Source organism: Brassica rapa, chromosome A08 (genome assembly GCF_000309985.2).
Source record: "Brassica rapa cultivar Chiifu-401-42 chromosome A08, CAAS_Brap_v3.01, whole genome shotgun sequence".
In the NCBI taxonomy this organism is placed as follows: domain Eukaryota; kingdom Viridiplantae; phylum Streptophyta; class Magnoliopsida; order Brassicales; family Brassicaceae; genus Brassica; species Brassica rapa.
Genome location: NC_024802.2, coordinates 12857944 through 12875782, shown reverse-complemented (window position 1 = coordinate 12875782; position 17839 = coordinate 12857944). Strand labels below are relative to the sequence as shown.

Below are 17839 nucleotides of genomic sequence, written 5' to 3'. Positions count from 1 at the left end.
TTTAGGTCTTTATGTTGCATTTGCATACTCATTTGCATATCATAGGGGTTGGATTGCACAAATGGAAGTTTGGAGCCAAAATGTGAGGTTGTTCTTGTGTATTCAAGACTTTGTGGCTGATTTGGAAACCAACAAAAGTCCAGGGACCAATGATGTGAATTCAGAATATTCGATTGGGCTAGATTGCAACATTAAAATGTTTGGGGCTGAATCAAGAGGATGTTTCTGCAATTATAATAGTTTTGGGTCAAGTCGTATTTATCCAAAAGGTGAAGGGCCAGATGTGCAAAAACTCCAAAATCCACCATTGTTGCACGAGCTTCTTCCTCCGTGACGAGCAGACTGAAGCGACGACTCCCGACGGCGATTCCGGAGCCTCCATGGCGGATCCTGGCGAGGAAGAAGGAGTTTGTGGTGGTTCGTGGCGAAGTGAGACGAGCCGCGGCGGAGATTCTGAGCACGGCCACGGGAGATAGAGAGGCCGTGAGCCAGTGACGACAAAGGAGACGACGGCTGAAGCTTGAGACGAGGAAGGCAAGAATCGAGCATGAACCACAACGGCTTGACAGTACGGGTCGATGAAATCACTGTATCTCGGACGCACCTTGGAGCGGACCTGCAACGCGGGAAGAAGAAGCCGCGCGCACTTGGACAAACTCGATGTCAGTATCAGAGCGGCTTAGTGAAACGGGTTGCGTTACCCGCTCGGAGAAGACAAAGAAGCGATTTCAAGATGTGTTGACCGGTTTAATCCGGTTTGACCCGGTTTAATTCAACTGAACCAGACGAGTTTAGACCTCTTATAAATAGTTTTAGCCTCCAAAAACCCTAATTTATCTCATTTTCTCTCAAGACTTTGTCTAAACTTGTAAAAGCTTGAATCTTTCTATAATTTAAGGAAGTACTTCATCTTATAATTGTGTTTCTCTTGCTCATTAACATGATTAGCTTTGATCCTTACATGGGTTTAAGGTTTCTCATGGAGATTATTGAGTAGACACATTTTGGATTCATGGGTTAAGGTAGATTAGGGTGATTAAGCTAGATCTAAAGTATTTTAGTATAGATCCATCTTGTTCCTTGCTAGTAGAGTGCTTTTAATGCAACTCTAGAGTTGGCCTCTCTAAAGTTGAGCTCTAGGCATTTCATACCCGGAAGGTGTTTGATGAAATGCCTGAACCAATTCTCCTAAGCTTTTAACATCCTTTACCAAAGGGATTTGTTGTTAAAGGTGTTAAGATGGCTAGTAGACTTGAGATTAATGATTACTTAGATAACATTCAACCAAAGGGATTTGATGCTTGAGTTATCTAGGTAAATGGGCATTCATCTAGGGATAGAGTTTGTTTAGGATTGTGTCTAGGCCTAAGGTAGATAGATTGGTTGAAAGTTGACACCTTTAGATTGAAACTTGATCACCTTATATCAATTATCCTCACCCATGAATCCATCCTTAGCATTTGAAAGTTCTTGCACTTATTTCTTGATTGGATTTGAGATCACCTTGTTTATATTTCTAGGATCTTAGCTTGTTACAAATCATCCATCTTCTTGTTTGCTTAGATTAAGAAAGCTTGTGTATTCTTGGTGTTATAGGTCACTAGTTCCTTGTGGATTCGATCCTAAAATGCTACAATGACATACCATTCGATTGTGGTATTGTTGGCACATTAGGTTAATTGGTGTGTGCTTAAACGCGTAATCACTAAACCGAACTAATTGACTAAAACTGAAACAGTAAAAAATTTAGAGCTTGTTTGTTTCTCCATTTGGATGAGTCATCTAGATAAAAATGAGAGTTTTGTTTGTTTATGCACTAAAAGTACAATTCATTCAGATGGATCATCCAAATGACTTTTGAACTAATTGACTAAAATCGAACTAATTGACTAAAACTGAAAGAGTAAAAAAATTAGGGCTTGTTTGTTTCTCCATCTGGATGACTCATCTAGATGAAAATGAGAGTTTTGTTTGTTTATGCACTATAAGTACAATTCATTCAGATGGATCATCCGAATGACTTTTGAAAATTTAGGATTAATTTTAAAGTTCATTCAGCTGAACCAATTTGGATCATTTGAATGGAGATAGTTCATTCAAAATGCTATAATGTCTATTATACCCCTAATGTAATTCACAAATTACAAACATAAACATAATATCATTTTTGTCACACACGAAAACTGACAAAACTACAAAAACATATTTTCCCGCAAAAACCTAAAACACATTTTTCCGCCTAAACACAAAATACGTTTTCCCGCCAAAGTCGAAGAAACGAGTTTTCCCGCCAAAATTGTAAAAACGTGTTTTTCCGCCAAAACAAAAAAAACGTGTTTTTACGCTAAAACCAAAAATCTCGTTTTCCCGCCAAAACAAAAAAAACGCGCTTTCCCGCCAAAACAAAAAATCTCGTTTTCCGCCAAAACCGAAAAATCTCATTTTCCGTGAAAAACGCAAAAAAAAAAACGTGTTTCCCGCCAAATCCGTGTTTTCCCGCCAAAACTGCAAAAGTGTGTTTTCCCGCCAAAATCGCAAAAACGTGTTTTCCCGCCAATAACAAAAGATCTCGTTTTCTCACCAAAACCGAAAAATTTCATTTTCCTGTAAAAATTGCAAAAACGTGTTTCCCTCCAAAACTGCAAAAAATGCGTTTTCCCGCCAAAAACGTGTTTTTTCCGCCAAAACCGCAAAATGTGTTTTTTTGTCAAAACCAAAAATTTGTATTTTCCCGCCAAAATCGAAAACTCTCGTTTTTTCGCCAGAACTGAAAAATCTTGTTTTTCCGCCCAAACCTCAAAAAGAAAACTCGTTAATTTTGAAATAATTCTAATGTAAATATATTAAACTAAATAATTAAATGTAATATAGTTAAAATTAGTATCAAACATATGATTAAATCAACACAAGAGTATTTTGGTAATTTGTTTACTAAACTCATTCGAATGGAAATAAAAATAATGAAACAAACATAAGATCCATTTAGATGATTCATATAGATGAGCTATGTGGATGAATAAACAAACAAACAATCACAAAAATCTAAATGGATCATCTAAATAGATCATACAAATAAATCATTTGGATGGAGATGACAAATGGTGAAATAAACAGCCGTTAGTTCTCTAACTGAACCGACCTTTCAAACCGAAACCGAACTTTTCCAACAATAACTTCAGGGTTCAGGCCTACCTGAATGCATATAGCTATTTTTATATTCTTTTGATGGGTCTGGGTTCCGGTTTAAATCCGGATAGGTCTCGGGTCGGATCCGGTTTTCCACATCTTCTTTATGCAAGTTTCTCACTTTCCGGTGGGAAATCAAGAAATTTGTATCTTGACGAATCGCCATGGCTGCCAACGGCGACGGATTCTCAAACGCTTCCATGGAAAATCTTACGTGCCACGTAGAGAAACGCCCGATCTCCACCATCGTCTTCATCGTCGGTACTGTTTCTCTTCTCCTCCGTTGATGTTTCTTCTTCGATTGTGAATTTTCTTTTGTTCTTCTTCTTCTTCTGCTAATGATTTGTTTGTGTGTATTCGCAGCTATGCAAAAGGAAGCTCAGCCTCTTATCGAGAGGCTCCGCCTCGTCAAAGACGTTAACTCGCCGTGAGTTCTTTTTTTTCATCTCAAAATGTGATTCCTTTGAAAAAAAAAATGAAAACTTTATTTTTAATTTAGGTTTCCAAAAGAGGTGGCTTGGGTTCTGTTTAAAGGAATGTATAAAGACTTGAACATTAATATAGTATGCCCAGGAAAAGATTCAGCTCTTGGTATGTATGCGGTTTCTTGATTTTGGAGTTGCTGATGTGATCTCTAATGGTCATTGTTATTTGGGTTTGATTATGTTTAGGGGTTGATAGTGTATGTACGGTTCCTGCATCTCTCGTGACGTATGCATCTATACAAGCGCTTCAGCCGGACCTAATCATTAATGCAGGAACCGCTGGTGGGTTTAAGGTACAGACATTATTACATAATGCTTTCTCTGTCTTAAGTTTGCCTCATGTGTCAGAAAGAATAAACATTGTCGTTAATGTTTTGTTGTTATGGTTCTTTTCAGGCCAAAGGAGCAAGTATTTGCGATGTTTATATTGTTTCCAGTTCTGCTTTCCATGACAGAAGGATACCTGTTCCTGTAAGTGCTCTTTTGTATGATTTCCGAGTAAAGCTGTTGTTTTTAGTGAACAGTTTCTCTGTTGTTTACTTGTCTGTTCAGGTCCTTGATCTATATGGTGTTGGTATGCGGAAAGCCTTCCCTACACCCAACCTTATTAAGGAGCTGAACCTAAAGGTGTATACTTCATTTGTTGCTGTGTTCACCATTGTGATCCTCATGCAAGTTTTTTTTTTTATTATTTCATTGCATTTGGTCTTGATGTTCACAGGTGGGACGATTATCCACTGGTGATTCTATGGATATGTCTCCACATGACAAAGAATCCATCACAGCAAATGATGCTACAGTTAAAGACATGGAGGTAAACAATCCATGAACCTTTTGCTCCAATCTATGTGTTTTAATCAGTCGCAACTGCTTATATTGGGTATCTCCACAAAATTCAGGGAGCAGCAGTGGCCTATGTGGCTGATATTTTTAAGGTTCCTACGATTTTAATAAAAGGAGTAACTGATATTGTGGACGGAAATAAACCAACCTCAGAGGAGTTTTTGGAGAATTTAGCTGCAGTCACTGCCCAACTTGATGAGTCCATTACCAAAGTGATTGACTTCATCAGTGGCAAGTGTCTTTCAGACCTCTGAAGAGAGAGAGGTTCACGTTTTTAATAAAGATTCAAGCAAAAGGGAGAGGTTATAGGCAAATTAGGCAATAGGTTGGAGCAGTGAGTTCATTTTAACTCCATTTTTCCTCATGAGTTCTCTTTTTTGGCTCTCTTTCATATGATGATGGATCAGTCTCATATGTAGAAACTCAACAAATTTTGATACCAATCAACATAACAAGATTTGCTTTCATCTTATTTCATTGCATTGTTGATGTTCTTTTTTTTATTTATGCTTGAAATAGCAATAAACTTTCTCTGGCCATTCTTTTCAAGTCCAAAATTACTTACTCTTCTGTTGGTTAGTAACTAGTATCACTTTTAGTTAAGGCCTAATATTTTTTAGAAAGAGCCAATGCAATAAACATGAAGCTCCTGAATCTCACACCTAATCTTCACCAAATATCAAACTAGACAAACATCACACAAGGTGCAGATCATATACTTCAAAAGCTGCAGTGTATATATATGCCTTCACTTTGACCCTTTTAAATAGACCAAGAAAAGAAAAAAAGAGATAGATAGAAATGGGAAGCATCGATGCAACAGAGTTGGGTTCAGAGAAGAAACCAAATCCGGGGAAAGCTACAATTATTGCAATTGGAAAAGCCTTTCCTCAGCAGCTAGTAATGCAAGAGTATTTGGTTGATGGCTACTTCAAAACCACCAACTGTGATGACCCTGAACTCAAACAGAAGCTTACTCGTCTCTGTAATGTCTTCACTTCAACCCTTTTTTTGAGTTTACTTTGTATAAGCTTTTCTGAGAACCTGAGGTTGTTTTGACACTTTCAATTACTATACAGGCAAGACTACGACGGTGAAGACAAGGTATGTTGTCATGTCAGAGGAGATACTAAACAAGTATCCAGAGCTCGCCATTGAAGGAGGATCCACCGTGAAGCAGCGTCTTGACATATGCAACGACGCTGTAACCGAAATGGCAGTGGAGGCTTCTAGAGCCTGCATCAAGAACTGGGGCCGTTCTATTTCCGACATAACTCACCTTGTCTATGTCTCCTCAAGCGAAGCTCGTCTCCCTGGTGGCGACCTCTTCTTAGCCAAAGGGCTTGGTCTCAGCCCCGAGACACACCGTGTCCTGCTCTACTTCGTTGGCTGTTCTGGTGGCGTTGCGGGTCTCCGTGTAGCCAAAGACATAGCTGAGAATAATCCGGGGAGTAGAGTCCTTCTCGCCACGTCTGAGACGACCATCATTGGGTTCAAACCTCCTAGTGCTGATAGACCGTATGATCTTGTTGGTGTTGCCTTGTTTGGTGATGGAGCCGGAGCTATGATCATCGGATCCGATCCAGATCCGATTCTTGAGAAGCCTCTCTTTGAGCTTCACACTGCAATTCAGAACTTCCTGCCTGGTAAAGCTACAAGATACTTTGTAACCTATAACTTAGACTAAACATGGATTGCATTTTCATGGTGCAGACACAGAGAAGACGATAGATGGGAAGCTAACGGAACAAGGGATAAACTTCACGCTGTCGAGAGAGCTTCCGCAGATAATAGAAGACAACGTGGAGAGTTTCTGCAAGAAGCTAATAGGAAAAGCTGGACTGGCTCATAAAGACTATAACCAAATGTTCTGGGCGGTTCATCCAGGTGGACCGGCCATCTTGAACCGAATGGAAAAGCGGCTTAACCTCTCGCCGGAGAAGCTGAGTCCAAGCAGGAGAGCTCTCATGGACTACGGCAACGCAAGTAGCAACTCGATCGTATATGTGTTGGAGTATATGTTGGAAGAGAGCAGGAAAGCGAGGAACATGAATGAAGGTGGAAACGAGTGGGGTCTGATTCTGGCTTTTGGACCTGGTGTTACATTTGAAGGCATCGTTGCTCGAAACCTTGATGTCTGAGCAAAAAAGTAATGGGGCTTTGGTATTACCTTGAAGCTCAAGAACTGTGGTTTGGTGATAACTTGAAGCTCAAGAAAGAATCCTCTTCTGTTATACAGTCATTTCACCAGAGAGAGAAAATCATATAAATAATAAGATAATGAAAGCTAAACCAGATGAAATCTTTTTTATGATGCTTAAATCTCTCATAGTCTAAAAATACAAAGCAAAATAGGTAAATGTGGAATTTGAAAAAACGAATAAAGCATTAGCTCATCTTTTTCCTACGTTACCATGATCAAACTTTTCAACAAGTCCAGGAGTTGGATCTTCTCATAACGGGTTTCATTTGTTTATCTTCCTCGAGAGCAACCATACCGACATGTGACGGATCTTCCAGCATCATCTTGGCCACTAAGTATCCAGCGATTGACCACGTCTGGCATTTACGTGCTTGTTTCCCCACGTATCTCCCCACCGTTCCATCATAGTATTCAGGCCAGTTGTCTTTATGAAGCCTAGCTTCCGCTACTTCAATCGCTCGTCTTGCTATTTGAGGTCGCCCCGTTTTGATACAAGCAGCCGTCAGTACCCATAGTAGCACTGTACCAACGAAGATCATGTCAGCTTTTGTAATCAGAAGCAATATGAAAGGAGAGTTAGTAAATTTTACCTGGCCAGGACCCTCCATTGTGGTAGCTCCATCGAGTGTTTTTGGGGTCACAGCCAGTTACTATCTTCCATTCATGGCTTTCTATTGCAGGGTAGCAAACTTTGAGTGGCATTTCTCCGACCAGCTCTTCCCAGCGAGCTTCTATTAGATCCATAATTGCAGTCGACTGTTCAGGAGTAGCCAAGGAAGACAATATGGCTATACAGTTACCCAGAGCAAACCAACGAAAATCCATTCTCGCGGGGCTAACATTGCCGATGAAGAACCCTCCTTGAGGCGGCATGAAGTCGAAGACCCATTCTGGAAGAGAGTCAGGGATCACGTTGAACTTGTTGACAGCAGTGTGAGAGTACTCCTCCGTCTTGTATCGGTAAATGTCATTAAGCTGCTTCAAGTCTAGCCAAAAGTAGCTCCTCATGTGGTAGCTCAACGCATGAAGTCGCTTCACTATCTGTTCCACCATTTCTTTACTTTCTCCTTCATGTTTGAGTAGGAGCAAGGCACACCTCAAGGACATGAAGAAAAGAGCTTGAATCTCTATCGGGTAACCATAAACTCCCTAAAACACACAGAAAACAGATAGCTCAACACAGTCTTCTTCTAGAAAGAGTCACTACAAAAAAAAACTACTAAGATAAGACTTTTCTCACCATCCTACGATCAATCATACAGCAACCATCAGCGCACAAGAGAGTGGGGAAAGTATCAAACCCCTCAGAGAGACACAGGCTTAGTATCAGCCGTATACCCTTCTGGCATTCAGGCATGTCAGCAAGAGAAGAGTCTCCAGTAGACTTGGTGTAGGCCCTGAGCAGAATAATCCACCAGAACCCAGAATCAACCGGCGCCACTCTTCCAATCGCGCTCTCCCCAAAATCAGCTATCAACGTCTCATAGTTTCTAACGGGATCATGAAAAACCTTGAAGCTAGCAGGCATCACTCCTTCACCAAGCTGGAACCTATCAATCTTTTTCTCCCATGACTGAAGACGAAGAGTCTTCAAAAGGAAGTTCTTCACAATATCCGGCTCTCCGTTCATCAAAAATGCTAAAGCACTTGGTACAAAGTCTCTCACAAACACCTAAAACAACAGATCAACATTATGATATTAAACTGTATAGTAAGAATCAAGATTCTTCTTCACCTGATCATAGTTAAGTTTCTCTTCCGAGTTATCCACTGCAGCAATTGTCCCAACGGGCTGTCCACGGAAGTACACCAAAGACCTTCTCAAAGCATCCCAGGCCTCTCCCACCATCGGATGAGACTCAAATCCAGCCAGCGACCGAGGTGTATTGAAGCCAACGCTAGGCGAAACCACACAATCCGCGCGATCTTGGAGACGAGAAGCAGAAGCGTTATCCCCGTTCCTAAGGTGTGGTGGTGAGGTGGATAGTTCAGTCAGAGACCTTTCTTCAAGTGATCTCAGTCTTTCCATATTCAACGGCCTTGGCTTCTCTAGCAACTTTGAGAAATCAATATCGTCCGATGTATCAGCATTCTTGGCGTCACCGTTCTGATTAAAACTCGACATTGCGCAGTCCAATGATCTCACTCCCTGCATTTTCAAAAATCGAATCAGATCCATTTTTTACAACCTCACTAATCATAAATGTTGCTTCCTAACCACAGAGAAAGACGTAGAGAGATAACGAACCTTAGTTATTATAATCGAGTGTAGAAACGAAGAAGAAGACGAAACGAACCTCTCTGCTCTGCGTCTCTATGATCACGAAACAGAAGAGAAGCGAGAGTATATATATATATGACTTAGTGGAACAAGTAATTAAACGGCGGAAGGGTAGACGTATCAGCCATTCAGCGAAGGAGGGTTTGGGTCCACGTGTACGGGCAAGATGTGATATTAGCTATCGGGAAGGTGAAAAAGTTTCAAGTCTTCTTCATGAAGCCATGCATATCATATGAGGTTGTTGAGTTGACAAAAAAAGAATATCATATGGGGTTGTTGAGTTTTGAATTTCACCGGTGGTATTATCTTCACTATATAAGTTCTCATATGATATTCTTCACAATAAAAATGTTAAAAAACCTCTCTATGAGATATTTTTACAACTTTATTTTTTTTTTGGCTCAACAACAACATTTCATTTCACCAATTCTTAATACAAAGCTTATGACCACACAAGATTTCTACCACATATACAATGAAGTAGTCTAGTTCCACCCTGATTCACTACTTGGAACCAACGCAACCTAACATCCTTCATTGTATTTTTCAACCACAGTGGGATGAAATCACTCCACGACCCGAAGCAATCCACCCCTTCAACCACCTAAAATTCAACCTCATGGTACAACAATGTTTACTAACACAACCGGAACTAAGAACAACCCCCGAACCAATTAAAAACAAACTAAATGATCCTAAAGCTTGGCTTCAAAGTACATGGTCACTTAGCTTCTTCACCATAGGTGCATTATCGAGGGAGTCTCATCCTGCTGGTCTTCAATCACTGTGACCCTCAGCCTAAAACGGACACGAGATCCGAATGAAAGTCGGGTTTCAGCTACAAAAAGCGCGGGTTGGTGTACCTAATACGAGCTTTAGAGAATCGGTGCCATCCATTGGTTGTAGCTTTCTGCTCTGGGGAATAGAAACCACCACCACGAAACGCCGCTAATGTAATCTCATGTTGTGTACCTTGTCCGCGTGAGTCGTGATTCGTGTGATCTCCGAGAACCGGTACTTATACCTGGAGATCCTTCTCTGTCAGCTCACCATCACAAACCTTCTCCTTTTATCTCACCGTCGTGAGGGACCATAGATCCACGGTGGAGAAGACGTCTCCCGAGGCCACGCGCCGTCGCTGAACCAGAGTCACCGGAGATCTAGAAAGGGGAAAATCAGATTTGGTTTCTCCGTAAGCCCTAAAAGCCGACTCCTTTCCACACCACCGTCACGTTGGTCTCGCCGCTACTCCAGAGACCGGATCTCACCACCGTTTGTCTCAAGAAGAAAACTTAAGGTGGATTTGCCGAGCCAGAGCATCGAGCATCTCGACCAGCGTCAAGTGGGGGGAAGGGAGCAAAAGAAAAAAAGAAAAAAAGGGGAAAGAGGGGGTCTCCGGCTCCGGAATAAACCGGGCCGGAGTTAGGGTTCGTCGTTAGAGAGAAGCGAGAGCTTTTGTATTTAGAGAGCCACCTCTAGCCTGTTTTTATTTTTACAACTTTATTTAGACACGTAATTTTGTTTTTCGAAAGAAAATAAATTATAACTATTTAATTAAAATATATTAAGAAAAACATTTGGTTGACATATTTAGCAGTCTGAGCAGTGAATAAGATGGTTGGCTGTCCACGTGTACGGTGACGTCAGATCTGGTGCCATGCACAGGCTGACTATTTGCTGGTTTCAAAATATTTTTTACTTTTTAACTTAATCAAATTTTAATTGGAACCATACAATACTTAATCATTCTTGTTGGTAATAAAACAAAGGAAAGTTCTAAATTAGTGTTAGTTTCCAAAGTTGGAGAATGTCTTTTGCTGCCAATGCTTGATTTGGTTTATTTATTTTCTGGATAATATATTTGTTGTCTGAGAAAGTTCTTCTTTTTGGTAAAGCCCACTGAATAAAAAAGCCCAAATCAACATGACAAAAAGGCCCAAAACAACAAAAACAAGAGTGTTTTTTCTTCTTCTTTGTTAACCACCTCTGTTCCGCCGCTAGTAGTTTAAACTGTTTCAATGGCTAACACTAAGGAGAAACCTGTTGATGATGTGAACCCGGAAGTGAAAGAAGCAGAGGAAGTTGAAGAACAGAGAGACGTCATAGAGAAAGAAGAGGAAGAAGAAGAAGAGAAAGATAAGAGCTTCGAGGAGCTACGTCTTGATCCTCGTCTCATTCGTGCCTTAACTAAAAAGGGTATAGAGAAACCCACTCCTATTCAGCAAACAGCCATTCCTTTCATTCTGGTAAACAACCAAAGTCTCAACCTTTAGGCTTGTTTAAGAGTCTTGTAGCTGATACTGTCGTCTCTGTGTTCTTTCTAGGAAGGAAAAGATGTGGTTGCTAAAGCTAAGACTGGCTCAGGTAAGACCTTGGCTTACCTTCTTCCTTTGCTCCAGAAGCTCTTCTCAGATTGTGGAAGCAAGAAGAAGAAGCCTGCTCCTTCTGCTTTTGTTCTAGTTCCTTCTCGAGAACTATGTCAGCAGGTATGTGTTTCCGACAATTGTTTCATATGTTTCATACTTACATAGATTTCAACAGTTCTTATTGGTTTGAAAAAATACAGGTGTACGCAGAGGTTTCTTCGCTTATAGAGTTGTGTCGTGTTCAGATTAAAGCAGTGCAGTTGACTAGTAGCATGCCTCTATCTGATATGGTTTGTGTTTCATCTTTCACCTTTGATAATATAACCTTCCTACCACATGCATCGTTTTCTTATAACTTTTTTTTTTTCCAATTCCAGCGTAACGCATTGGCTGGACTGCCTGAGATTCTTGTGACGACTCCTGCTTGTATTCCAAAATGTTTTGCTGACGGAGTTTTAGATCCTGCAGCTATCAGTGACTCGCTTGAAATTTTGGTTCTTGATGAGGTATGATTAGTAACGGTAGCTCTAGATAGTCAAGCTGTTAGGTTTGTTTGATTATATGTTCTTGGAAATTAAATATGAGGATAAGCATTCGATTTGTTCTTTAGAGATTGTGTCATTGAGGAGATGTTGATATGTTTCTGCTATATCATCAGGCGGATCTTTTGTTGTCGTATGGATATGAAGACAATCTAAGGTCGGTCACTTCAATAGTTCCAAGACGTTGCCAGTGTCTTCTTATGTCTGCTACAACAAGGTAATTAATAAAATATTCTAGTTAACCCTCACATTTTCTTCTGAGAGGTGATGAAATCACGTTTGCAAAATATCAGTTCTGATGTTGAGAAACTGAAGAAATTGATTCTTCACAACCCGGTCGTTTTGACCTTGCAAGAAGGTGGTGACAAGGAAGAGCCCGTCCCAAGTAACGTTCAGCAGTTTTGGGTATGACTCAGTCCCTTAGACTAGACTAAATCAATTTTGCTGGTTATGTTTGGTTTATGAGTGATGATGATTGGTGTGTTACCTTGTCTTAGATATCTTGCAGTGCTCAGGATAAACTGCTTCACATTCTTTCTCTCCTGAAGCTAGAGGTGGTTCAGAAGAAAATTCTTATATTCATCAATACCATTGACATGGGTTTCAAGTTGAAATTATTCTTAGAAAAGGTAAGCTTCATCTATGGTACCATCATGTAGTAATATTAGTGAAGTAATTCGTTTTTTTTTGTTTCTGCCAGTTTGGTATTAAAACTGCAATTTTAAACGGGGAGTTGCCTCAGAACTCTCGGCTTCACATCCTTGAGGTACATCACCAAGTCACACACCAGACTTTAGTTTATTCTGAGGTGGCTGCCTTTCCATTTTAATCAATGCATGTTTCTACAGCAATTCAATGCAGGTCTTTTTGATTATCTGATTGCAACGGATGATAATAGCCAGACTAAAGCAAAGGAAGAGGCTAAAGACGAAGATAACAAGGATAATAATAAAAAGAAAAGGCGGTTCAAACCGAAGCTGGATGCTGAGTTTGGTGTAGTTAGAGGAATCGATTTCAAAAAAGTTCACACGGTGTGTATTTCATTCTTTCTCTTTGCCTTAGATTCTTTACCTTATTTCAGACTCTATTTTTTTTATGTACAGGTTATAAACTACGATATGCCTCAAAGTGTGACAGGGTATATTCATAGGATAGGGCGTACAGGGAGAGCATATAGCAGCGGTTCTTCAGTTTCTCTTGTGAGTTTTTTTTATCGTTGTTCTATTGGCATGGTTCTCTTCATATTTGCAAGTCTAATGATTTGCTTTGTTTGCCACAGGTTTCTCCTGATGAGATGGAAGGGTTTGAAGAAATAAAATCCTTTTTAGCAGGCGAAGATGACAAGGATAGTGATGTCATCACACCCTTCCCTTTGTTGACCGAGAATGCTGTAGAGTCTTTAAGATATAGAGCTGAGGTGAGTAATGGAAACTCTGAATATGTGTTGCGAGTAGTATTTAAAGCTGGTTTTGTTTTGTAGGATGTTGCAAAGAGTGTTACAAAGATTGCTGTTAGAGAGTCTCGAGCTCAGGATTTAAGAAATGAGATTATCAACTCTGAAAAGTAAGCAAGAAGCCAACTTTTGTTAAGATGTGTTACTTAAGTGGGTGTTTTAGTTATTTCTCTGTTTCTTTTTTTTCAGGTTAAAGTCTCATTTTGAAGCTAATCCAAGAGATTTAGATTTGTTGAAACATGACAAGCTTCTGAGTAAGACTGCGCCTGCACCGCATTTGAAGGACATCCCTGAGTATCTAGTGGACCCAAAGACTCAAGAAGCAAGCAAAATGGTGAAGCTAGCTAGAGCAGCAATGGGAAACAGTAGAAGATCCCGTGGTGGTCGCAACAACGCAAACAAGAAAAGATCAAGAAAAGGCGGTGACCCTCTCAAAACCTTTAGCGCCAATGTAAAATATAACTAACATATCCCTCTCTCTTTTTATCTTTGCTTTTGTATATTAGTGCTAACTTTTTATGCTGTTTACTTTCTTCTATCAACCAGGGATCTAAGAGAGGACGTAGTGGCGGCGTTGGCCAGAGGAAAGATGGTAAAGGATCTAGTGATGGCCTGACCAAGAAACAAAGGACAGCTTAACATTATTTCGTTTTGCTTATGTCTAATCAAATTTTGACTCGTTGTGATTACACAAGTGAAAGGAGACGAGAGTATACCAATCCTTAGCTCTAACAGAGATTTTTGAGAGAATATTATTATCGTTTTCAGTTATTTTTCCGATATAATTTTCTGTATGGTTATGAAGATGCTTAATTGCTTATCAACCGTATGTTATACCTCTCATAATGGTTTGCCATGTGGTATTAATTTGCAAGTGCCAAAACTTTGTAGGGTCGGAAACATTCTAGTCCACTTGCGTCTCTTATCTTTGTTTTGTTGGGATACAAGCGCTATATTTTTGCACGTTTCTTGTTTGGATAAATTATCGTGGCCACATGTGTCATCAACTGATAGATTGTTTTGTTTATATGATCCCAAATGTAAAAGGATATCTACCGGATGATATATGTTGTACTTGTACATACTAATACAATCATCATTATCCTACAGAATTATAGATAGCAAAATTAGAAAATCGCATGAAACAAAACAAACCAACGAATGTGAAATTATCGACTCCTTTCCATAATATAAAGATGTTTTAGAGAAAATTTAATGTTCCATATAATAGAGGTTTTGCTACTTTTAAAATCATTTTAACTTTACCAAAAATTGACTAACCAATAATATTTTACTGCATTATTTATAATTGGTTAATTTATATTAAATGTATATTACTAATACTCATAGCATTATGGAACAGATGGAGTATATTAACTCAATGATATGAAACTATAATGACTGAGCTGATAATTTATATACCGTGAGTTGATTTCTAATATGTCACGAGAATTTTTCAAAGGTAAAAGAAAAACAAATAGATTGATAGTAACAGTTTTTGTAAACAAACTTTGACGGAAAGTTATATAGTTTGAAAAGAAAAAGTAACTTCAAGTATTCAAATAGATTTGATTATAAGTTATCTATGCTGAGCTTCTAAAGCGATAATAATGAAAAAGAAAAAAGGTAAACAACCTAACAAATATTCTAATAGATCAAAAAAGATTTTGATATAATATACAAAAACACATCGCATATTCGGTTTATTAACAAACTCATGTTAATCACAAATCTTAATTGGTGGCAACTTTTAATTAGACAGCCAATCAATTAACTTAAAGAAGTCAAACTCCAACCAATCCACACCAAATAATTGTCTTTGATGTAACGTTTCACACATTAAGGACCATCACTCCACGATCTCTCTCTAGATTTTACATAACCGAAAGACCTCAACACAAAGTTTTGTAAAACTCGACCACAATCACAAACCTTATCTTCTTATTCATCGACCATCTCTCAAAACAATGCTCTCTTTCTTCTCCGACCAGATCGACAAGCACAAAGCTGTGTCTGAAGAGGAGAAAACCATAAACGATCTCGAACAATCCGAAGGGTCACACTTCCCTGGCGATGACTACCGTCCGTCCGATCGGAAAAACTGGATGGCCGGTCTAGATGTGGAGAAGCTAACTCTCAACAAGATCGTGTGGCCAGGGACTCACGACTCAGCCACCAACGACATCGGTATCCCTCTGGTCTCTCGTCCCTTAGCTGAGTGCCAAACGCTCTCCATATACGACCAGCTCGTTCTTGGAACACGTGTTCTCGACATCCGTGTCCAAGAGGATCGCCATATCTGCCACGGGATCTTGACGTCATACAACGTCGACGACGTCATCAACGACGTCATCAGGTTCTTGTCGGAGACTCACTCCGAGATCGTAATCCTTGAGATGAGGACGGAGTACGGACACAAAGACCCTCCAGAGTTCGAGACTTACTTGACTGACAAGTTAGGTCAGTTCTTGATACAACAAGACGATAACTTGTTCAACAAGGCAGTATCCGAGATCTTGCCAAAAAGGGTTATCTGCATCTGGAAACCTAGAGAGTCTGCAAAGCCGAACCGCGGTGGACTTCTATGGAACTCAGACTATCTTAAAGATAATTGGATCGATACCGATCTTCCATGGAAGAAGTTTCAGAGCAACTTGAAGCATCTGAGTGAGCAGCAACCTATATCTTCAAGAAAATATTTTTACCGCGTTGAGAATACTGTTACACCGCAAGCAGACAACCCGGTTGTTTGGGTTAAACCGGTGACCGATCGGATCCGGAAGTACGCGAGGCTGTTCATATCTCAGTGTGTTGCCAAGGGGTGTGGAGATAAGTTGCAGATTCTGTCGACGGATCTCATTGAAGAAGACTTTGTTGATGCTTGTGTTGGATTCACTCACGCAAGGATTGAAGGGAAAGTTTGATAGAAGTCTACATCAGCACTGGAACTAAGATTATTTTCTGGTTGGGTACTTACTTGGGTTACGTGTGTTTTAAGTTACGCTACTTTATAAAGTGTTAAGTGTGTATCCTTCTCAAGTTTATTTTCTTGCAAAAGAACGAAACATGATTGTTATTGCTGATTTATTTATTGAATAAATAGGTCGGAGATTAGTTGATCGACCAGCACCTAACCAGTGTATTATTTCGTTGATATTAATATGTACGAGCGTATAAAAAGAGAAAGAGTTGCTTAAAGAAATGACTAAAGACAGAAAATGGCAAGACAATTGTGTTAGTTGCATCTGAAAACAGAGGAAAACGAAACAAAAAGTGATGACGGGCTTAACAGATTGAATAAGGTTTTAGGTTAGAAAGATGAACTTAGACAAAGCCCAAGTCTCTGACAACAAGAACTCAGGGCTTCGTTTGAAACAAATCTTTGCAATAGTATTTGAATCTTGATCGATCTTTTGGTGGAAACTAAAAGCTCAAACACTAAGCTCATCAAAAAAAACCATTCTAATACCATCTGGATTGGCTGGAATCGCCAGAGCCAACCAGTTGGTAAGATTAACCTTGGTCCTAGTCTCTTTAATTGCTTCATTTGTCGCAGAATACTCTGATGATGCAATAAAGAATGGTGGCTTATCCACTTCTTTAGATGAATGTACTTCCTTTGTACTCGGATCCCCTGATCCAATATATTATAACCTCATATTGGGTTTCAAATGAGTTGCTTTGCTTACCGATTCAAAGCTTCTTCTTGTAGTGGCATACCTTGAGAAGATAAACATTGAAATGTCGTTAATGGAAGGTATTTTATAGTTCTCTGGGCCACAAGTGAGCAAAGTTCCTAATCATATCTTACTAAATTGTCTATAGCCCCTGAAAATTTTAGGGTCTTTTGTACTTCTCAATTCCAAAACGTCAGCTCCTTAAAGACAGGGCTGTGCCTGACTTTTTTGGGCCGCCAAGCACAAAATATATTTTTGGCCCTTCAATTACTTATTATGGAAAAACATTAGAATTTATGGAGCACATAATCGAACCCCCAACCCCTTGTAGGAAAGAATTGAACAAAGACCAGTAGAACTAATTAGACTTTATTAAAATAATTGGCCCTTAAAATATTTATACACATCAGGGTTCCAACCATGTGCTTGATCAGCCTATAATCAAGCACGGCCCTGCTTAAAGATCGTGTATTATTCTTTTTTTTTGTTATCTCTTCACTAGGTGCGAACTGATATATATGCCAATAAATTTTTTATAATAATGTTAATTTTTATTTAAATTTATTAAATTAGATATTTTTTGAACGGCCTTAAATTAGATATCTCCTATATATTAAAAGATAATCATTTATAACATTTTAACTATGACACGTGTCAACACTAAAATGCTTCTTAAAGTCTCTAGAGAAATATGTTGGTCTACTAAACATATATTACATATTTCTCCTTAAACTAACCATGAAATTAATTACAATCTACAATTATTATTTTTTCCTTTTTTTTCTTAAATAAAAACTACGAAA

The 17839-nt window shown here is 39.3% G+C and overlaps 5 protein-coding genes across 6 annotated transcripts; 4 read left to right on the top strand and 1 right to left on the bottom strand.

Annotated features, from left to right (window-relative positions):
* Positions 1-2770: 2770 nt before the first annotated feature.
* On the top strand, positions 2771-4991 carry LOC103834385 (5'-methylthioadenosine/S-adenosylhomocysteine nucleosidase 2). 2 transcript variants are annotated; one of them, XM_033278173.1, is made up of 8 exons: positions 2771-3444; positions 3544-3613; positions 3686-3777; positions 3858-3964; positions 4068-4142; positions 4224-4298; positions 4393-4485; positions 4571-4991. In XM_033278173.1, the coding sequence occupies exons 1-8, from the start codon at positions 3351-3353 to the stop codon at positions 4766-4768; spliced, it is 804 nt and encodes a 267-aa protein (XP_033134064.1). In that variant the 5' UTR covers positions 2771-3350; the 3' UTR covers positions 4769-4991. The 2 variants fall into 2 exon arrangements, with proteins under 2 accessions (XP_033134064.1, XP_009108699.1); XM_009110451.3 differs by having other exon boundaries at positions 2774-3447; positions 3550-3613.
* A 277-nt stretch (positions 4992-5268) lies between these two features.
* On the top strand, positions 5269-6836 carry LOC103834383 (type III polyketide synthase B). The gene is made up of 3 exons (XM_009110449.3): positions 5269-5499; positions 5594-6160; positions 6228-6836. Exons 1-3 carry the CDS (start codon positions 5316-5318, stop codon positions 6653-6655), a joined length of 1179 nt encoding a protein of 392 aa, XP_009108697.1. The 5' UTR covers positions 5269-5315; the 3' UTR covers positions 6656-6836.
* LOC103834387 (probable alkaline/neutral invertase B) lies at positions 6809-10307 on the bottom strand. Its single transcript, XM_009110453.3, has 5 exons — positions 8966-10307; positions 8453-8866; positions 7958-8389; positions 7308-7866; positions 6809-7237 (listed from the first exon to the last, which is right to left on the bottom strand). Exons 2-5 carry the CDS (start codon positions 8840-8842, stop codon positions 6942-6944), a joined length of 1677 nt encoding a protein of 558 aa, XP_009108701.1. The 5' UTR covers positions 8843-8866; positions 8966-10307; the 3' UTR covers positions 6809-6941.
* A 414-nt stretch (positions 10308-10721) lies between these two features.
* Positions 10722-14200, top strand: LOC103834382 (DEAD-box ATP-dependent RNA helicase 16). The gene is made up of 14 exons (XM_009110448.3): positions 10722-11244; positions 11323-11484; positions 11565-11654; positions 11742-11870; positions 12023-12123; positions 12200-12311; positions 12404-12535; positions 12607-12672; positions 12755-12937; positions 13010-13105; positions 13186-13323; positions 13387-13469; positions 13549-13810; positions 13906-14200. Exons 1-14 carry the CDS (start codon positions 11017-11019, stop codon positions 13996-13998), a joined length of 1875 nt encoding a protein of 624 aa, XP_009108696.1. The 5' UTR covers positions 10722-11016; the 3' UTR covers positions 13999-14200.
* Positions 14201-15197: 997 nt separating this feature from the next.
* Positions 15198-16492, top strand: LOC103834381 (PI-PLC X-box domain-containing protein DDB_G0293730). The gene has a single exon (XM_009110447.3). The coding sequence runs from the start codon at positions 15327-15329 to the stop codon at positions 16281-16283; it is 957 nt and encodes a 318-aa protein (XP_009108695.1). The 5' UTR covers positions 15198-15326; the 3' UTR covers positions 16284-16492.
* The last annotated feature ends 1347 nt before the right edge of the window (positions 16493-17839 follow it).

Excerpts from the sequence above, each read along its gene's own strand:
- LOC103834385 (XM_033278173.1), top strand. The coding sequence starts at position 3,351 with ATGGCTGCCAACGGCGACGGATTCTCAAACGCTTCCATGGAAAATCTT. Across the intron at positions 3,965-4,067 it reads GAACCGCTGGTGGGTTTAAG|GCCAAAGGAGCAAGTATTTG; the intron begins GTACAGACATTA and ends GGTTCTTTTCAG. Across the intron at positions 4,486-4,570 it reads CTACAGTTAAAGACATGGAG|GGAGCAGCAGTGGCCTATGT; the intron begins GTAAACAATCCA and ends CACAAAATTCAG.
- LOC103834383 (XM_009110449.3), top strand. The coding sequence starts at position 5,316 with ATGGGAAGCATCGATGCAACAGAGTTGGGTTCAGAGAAGAAACCAAAT. Across the intron at positions 5,500-5,593 it reads ACAGAAGCTTACTCGTCTCT|GCAAGACTACGACGGTGAAG; the intron begins GTAATGTCTTCA and ends ATTACTATACAG. Across the intron at positions 6,161-6,227 it reads AATTCAGAACTTCCTGCCTG|ACACAGAGAAGACGATAGAT; the intron begins GTAAAGCTACAA and ends TTCATGGTGCAG.
- LOC103834387 (XM_009110453.3), bottom strand. The coding sequence starts at position 8,842 with ATGTCGAGTTTTAATCAGAACGGTGACGCCAAGAATGCTGATACATCG. Across the intron at positions 8,390-8,452 it reads AGAAACTTAACTATGATCAG|GTGTTTGTGAGAGACTTTGT; the intron begins GTGAAGAAGAAT and ends CTGTTGTTTTAG. Across the intron at positions 7,867-7,957 it reads GTATGATTGATCGTAGGATG|GGAGTTTATGGTTACCCGAT; the intron begins GTGAGAAAAGTC and ends TGTGTGTTTTAG.
- LOC103834382 (XM_009110448.3), top strand. The coding sequence starts at position 11,017 with ATGGCTAACACTAAGGAGAAACCTGTTGATGATGTGAACCCGGAAGTG. Across the intron at positions 12,124-12,199 it reads CTTATGTCTGCTACAACAAG|TTCTGATGTTGAGAAACTGA; the intron begins GTAATTAATAAA and ends GCAAAATATCAG. Across the intron at positions 13,811-13,905 it reads TCAAAACCTTTAGCGCCAAT|GGATCTAAGAGAGGACGTAG; the intron begins GTAAAATATAAC and ends TCTATCAACCAG.
- LOC103834381 (XM_009110447.3), top strand. The coding sequence starts at position 15,327 with ATGCTCTCTTTCTTCTCCGACCAGATCGACAAGCACAAAGCTGTGTCT.